The sequence below is a fragment of the Lotus japonicus genome, chromosome 3 (assembly GCF_012489685.1).
Source record: "Lotus japonicus ecotype B-129 chromosome 3, LjGifu_v1.2".
NCBI lineage: Eukaryota > Viridiplantae > Streptophyta > Magnoliopsida > Fabales > Fabaceae > Lotus > Lotus japonicus.
Genome location: NC_080043.1, coordinates 26,857,030 through 26,862,698, shown reverse-complemented (window position 1 = coordinate 26,862,698; position 5,669 = coordinate 26,857,030). Strand labels below are relative to the sequence as shown.

Below are 5,669 nucleotides of genomic sequence, written 5' to 3'. Positions count from 1 at the left end.
TAAACATCTTTAAATAAAAAAATATTTTTAATTGACTTTTTAATAAAAGTAATTTTGAAATATTTTTTGATAAAACACAATTGAAAAAATATAAATAAAATTATTTTTATTTTGGTCAATAGACATAAAACAAACGACTATAGAGCTAAAACTAAAACATTCATAGATAAGAAAGGAACAAATTGCATGGAGCTCTACCAGCAAAGGATCATCTCCTTGCAACCCGCATAGAAGCCAAATTGCCAAATGCTCTAGGAATCACAAAGTACCCCTACATATGGTTTTCATTGTGGCTATACGCCCCATCTACGGGGAGTGAAACATAGCCCGCTCGAGGCACCATCCAATGATCGTGATGCATGAGATCCTTTTTGTTTTCCTTCTTTGGTAGTTCTTTCTTCACAAGTTCTATTAAATCATCTTATAGTTCATGTTTGGTTTTCACTTGAAAATAATGTCCAGCACGTACATTGAAATTTGAGAATTCACGTTAGAAAACATTAAATGTGAAAGTAACTCATTGATTTTCAGTGAGCAATCTTATTTACTTTACCCTAATTAATTTTACCATATCAATATTATCCACAATTAATTCTAACATGTTCCAAACACCCATATCATATCCCATAGGCATGGATCCACATTCTCCACAAGAGAGAACCCCATGTTTTATGGTTAAGATGCTGAAAATAGAGGTGGAGATAGAGGGCATTCGTGTCATGACAGTAAACAGTTACTGAAGTAACATTCAATTAAGGATGGTCCTAGTAGGGACCATTTGGTAAAATGCTATTATAAAACTGAGCGGTTAGCAAGTCTCACCTCACTTGTATTGTGTTCAACGTCCCTTACCTGCAAAGACATAGAGAGAGAGAGAGAGAATAAGAGAGAGAGCACAAAGCAAAGCATAGCGTAGCAGAGGAAAAAGAAGAGAACAAACAAGTCAAAAGGAAACAAAACAGAGCATCTCTCTGTTCTCATTCTTTCTCTATCTCCAAATTCTTCTTCTTTTCAAAGGTGCCCAGTTTCACAGTTGCTTCCTTTCCAGCATCATCTCATGCTTCTAGCTCATCTGGTTATGAGTTTCCTTGGTTTGGTTCTGGAAACGTGTTTTTGAACATGGGTTTTGACTTCTGAGTGTGAAGTTGAATGCTTGAAAAATATACAAGTTAGTACAAAGCAATGACTTGGAAAAGCAGAGGAGAGTTGCTTCACAGAAGCACCATGACAAAGAAATGTGTGATTTTCCTCTGTATTGGAAGCTTCTGTGCTGGGATGTTCTTCACCAATAGGTACATAACTTTTATGATTTGTCATGTTTCCTATTGTTTTCCTTATTCTTGATTGATAATTACTTCTTTAGAGCTTTCATGATTCTGTTCAATAGTTTCTGTAAACAAGTTTGTTCTGATTTTTCAGATCTTCATAATGTTTTTGAGTAAAAATAACCAAGTAGTCAGAGCTGGTTGTGTGTGAATTCTTTGAATTCTGATTGTATCTGAAGAAATTCCATGAATTTGATTTTGTGAAGATGTTTCAATTCTTATTAAATTCAGTTCTTGAAGTTTACAAATAGAAGCTTTTCTAGTGGATTATATTTGTCTCATCTATCTTATGTTCATCAAAACTCATAGCAGAAGTGGAATGGATCTGAATCAGTTGCTCTGTTTGATTGACTTGACTCCTATTGACAAGTCAATTCTAGTTTAACACTCTGTCAGCTCAATCAATATCTACCAATTTTGTGAACTATTAATTGAATTCCTGCTTCAAATTTCTTTATTGAGTTTATTTGAATAATGTTTTTTTGAGTTTATAAAATTCCTGCACATGCCTTATAATCAATTGTGAAGAAGACCTCTGACATCTAATAACTAATCGCCACTCTTATTCTATGTTAGTTGCAACTGAAGCACTTATTTATATTTACAAGTTGTTGAAAAGTCGAAATGTGATGTTATTTTGGGATCTACCTTGTTATTACTTATAAAATAGTGATAGTCTAACAAATTTTGATTTTGTTTCAAATTTTATTTTTCTCATCATAATTAATAAACGCAGGATGTTTGATCCATGAAAGTGTTATAACTTAATAATTTTTTTTGCTCCATGAAAGTGTTATAAATAATTTTCTTTCTTTCTTTCTTACAACTTTAAATATTTAATTGCTCTCAGATTGACAGATTCTGATTTCAAGGATGTTTGTGAACTCACTGTGAAACTTGATTTCAATGGCAACTTGTGAGATAGTTACTGTGGTGCTTTTCTAATGAGAAATTTAAATGTGTAAACAGGATGTGGACTATTCCTGAACCTAAAGGGCTTGCAAGGACAACAGCTACTGAAGCTGAAAAACTAAATCTAGTTTCTGAGGGTTGTAATTCCAGAATTGTAAGCACTGTTACCTTTCTAATTTTAGTCTTTGATCATGTGCTAGTTATCAATGAAAGTTTGTTTTGAATTCAATGTTTCATTCTATAATGTATAGCATGTTTGGAAAACCTTCTTTCTAAATTCAAAATCAATTTTAAGGAGAAGCTTCTGTGTATAACTTCTGGGTGACAAAATTCATTCTGAGGAAAAAGAAGCAGATCCAAATTAACATGCTTCACATCATATGATTTTTTCTAAGTTAGTGTATTGTTTCTCTTAGTTGCAAGAGAAGGAGGTGAAGCGCGAAACCAAAGGCATCTTCAAGACAAGTAATGCCATACAGTAAGTTACTTATACCATGATCCTATAGTGTATCTGCTTGTAAGTTATTGTTCATCGCAAAGACGCTTAACTGCATTGAATATAGAACCCTGGACAAGACTATTTCGAACTTGGAGATGGAGTTGGCGGCTGCAAAGGCAGCTCAGGAGTCTATAAGAAGTGGTGCTCCTGTATCAGAAGATATCAAGATGCCTGAATCATCTGGTAAACGAAGATACCTTATGGTCGTAGGAATAAACACTGCTTTCAGCAGCCGGAAAAGAAGAGACTCGGTTCGTCAAACATGGATGCCATCAGGTTCATAATTTTTTCCTTGCTTACTAATTGTGTTCTATCATGCTTTGTTACATTTTTTTTCTGTTTACTATTGGCGATGGTTTCTGATGTTGAGTTTTGTGATAACATTGAAAACAGGTGAGAAAAGAAAGAAGCTAGAGGAAGAGAAGGGCATTGTCATCCGCTTTGTAATTGGTCATAGGTAAGTCTCGTCTTTCTTTCAGTGGTTTTATTATTACATAGTTGTCATGCAACTATATCTTGTTTTTATTTTAAATTTATGAATGAATTGTAAAATGAACTTTTTTTTCACTCTTTTCTGCAGTGCAACATCAGGGGGTATCCTAGACAGAGCTATTGAAGCAGAAGATCAGAAGCATGGAGATTTCCTAAGGCTGGTAATGGTCCTCTTTGTCTTATTGACGCTTCCGGCTCCCATGTCCCTTCTCTCATTTAGTCATTTTGTTAAGACTTGCTACTTTTACTTGACAAGATAACATAACCAAATTTATTTGAAATGAAAAAAAATAAGGTTTTCAAATCATTTTGTTTTGATTCTGCAGGATCACGTTGAAGGGTACCTTGAATTGTCAGCAAAGACAAAGATCTACTTTGCCACTGCTGTTAACTTGTGGGATGCTGAATTCTATATCAAAGTTGATGATGATGTTCATGTAAATATAGGTATGTAATTTTTTCAATCTCATGATAATCTGACCTTGCATGAGGAGTTGGTGATTCAAACTTAAATTTTTCTGCTCTACATGGTCACTACATAAATTCTCTTTCATATGCATCTTAGAACTCTACATATACTAGACATGGTTTATGTTTCTATATTCTGTATGAATCTTGAATTTTTTTTTTTATGGTAATATGTCTTATTATCCTATTCAATCTGTTTCCAGCTACACTTGGACAAACTTTAGTTAGACACAGAAGAAAACGGCGGGTTTACATTGGATGTATGAAATCTGGGCCTGTTCTTTCTCAAAAGTGAGAATTATTTTCTTTTATCCATGTTCAATTTAATATAAGAGTTGTTAATTTGTAATACTTTTTCTGGCTTCTTACCTGCCATTCCCAATTTTCTTGCAGAGGGGTAAGGTACCATGAACCAGAATATTGGAAATTTGGCGAGAATGGAAACAGGTACTTCCGTCACGCCACGGGACAGTTGTATGCCATTTCAAAAGATCTTGCTAAATATATTTCACTTAACCAGTAAGTCCTTCATTGTCTCGCTTATGGGTGGAAATAGTAAACTGAAGTCAAATTTATGGACTTAATGCTGATGCATGATTTTCTGTCTCAGGAAGGTTCTTCACAAGTATGCCAATGAGGATGTCTCACTAGGATCTTGGTTTATTGGACTTGATGTGGAGCACATAGATGATCGTAGACTCTGCTGTGGTACACCACCAGGTGAAGATTTTTTCATTCATTTATAGATAATATTGTTAAGTTCCTACATTGACTCGAGAAATTGCCAAAATACTAAAGGATAGAGCAATCTTCACTCTTGAGCTAGCTTTTAGGTAGAGTTACGCCTAATCCAAATTCTAAAATGGTATCAGAGCCTATCAAATGTTCAATTCTGCGAACTTTGCGGCTCCAGATGTCTAGCTCTCGTCATGAAGGATGTGTTATGCCAAAGTAGTCCTTATAAAGGGTAGAAAGATCCTCACCCTGAGCTTGCTTTCGGTCTACAGTTAGATCTTAAACCCAAATTCTAAGAGATATTGACCTCTGTGAATATACATGTTATCAAATCATTGTATATTTGGTTTGATTAAGGAATAATAAGTGGTCGACAGTTTCAGATTCTTGAACTTCTTGTTACTCTTGCAGATTGTGAATGGAAGGCCCAGGCAGGCAACGTTTGCGTTGCTTCGTTTGATTGGACCTGCAGTGGAATTTGCAGGTCTGCTGAAAGGATCAAAGAGGTGCACAGGCGATGCGGCGAAGGTGAGAAAGCTTTGTGGAGTGCCACATTCTAGAAGGCACCTTGGAGAGCTCTTCCCCGCTCAGGAAGATTATAACTATAGCAATGAAACTAGGCTGCAGCATTTTCTTTTCTTTATATAGTTTTGATAAGTATAGAAAAATTTTCATTTTACACGAGAGCAGGAGTCAGAGAGAGTGCGAGAGGAAAGAAAGAGAAAGGACTTGCCCCATGGAACTTCTGCATTTTAATAAAGGAGATTAGCCATGGTAGCTACCAGAATAGAAAGCATGGGATAGTCCCCACCAACCCATTCTTTGATGCTTGAAAGGCAACTCTATATGTTAATAGGTTCATGCCTAACAAGCTCCTAATATATACAGATGTATACTTTGGTTGCTATTGCCACCTTTCCTGACATTTAAATCTGAATTTTCTGTTTGGCCAAGTTGAAATTATTCTGTCAGTGTTTGGATATCAATTGAGTGCAATATGAACAAACTTTCATCTCAATCGATAAGAAAAGTTCCTTCACTTTTTGTCTTGAAGTGAATGCTAAAATCTATATATATAATGCCAATAGGTATATCCAAAGATAGCCTTCTACATTACATTATTATATAGTGCAGGTAATTCCCTAGGAAAAAATAAATCATATGAGTTCAGTTCAGCCTACAAAGCAAGGTGAGTTATGACTTTTTTATTCAATATCCAATAAACTCCAAAGGCAATA

At 35.0% G+C, this 5,669-nt stretch overlaps 1 protein-coding gene across 1 annotated transcript; it reads left to right on the top strand.

The window, feature by feature from the left end:
- Positions 1 to 821: 821 nt before the first annotated feature.
- LOC130748592 (probable beta-1,3-galactosyltransferase 2) lies at positions 822 to 5,394 on the top strand. The gene is made up of 11 exons (XM_057601820.1): positions 822 to 1,292; positions 2,295 to 2,391; positions 2,654 to 2,715; positions 2,801 to 3,012; positions 3,130 to 3,193; positions 3,317 to 3,389; positions 3,555 to 3,675; positions 3,900 to 3,987; positions 4,090 to 4,215; positions 4,307 to 4,416; positions 4,843 to 5,394. Exons 1-11 carry the CDS (start codon positions 1,183 to 1,185, stop codon positions 4,989 to 4,991), a joined length of 1,212 nt encoding a protein of 403 aa, XP_057457803.1. The 5' UTR covers positions 822 to 1,182; the 3' UTR covers positions 4,992 to 5,394.
- The last annotated feature ends 275 nt before the right edge of the window (positions 5,395 to 5,669 follow it).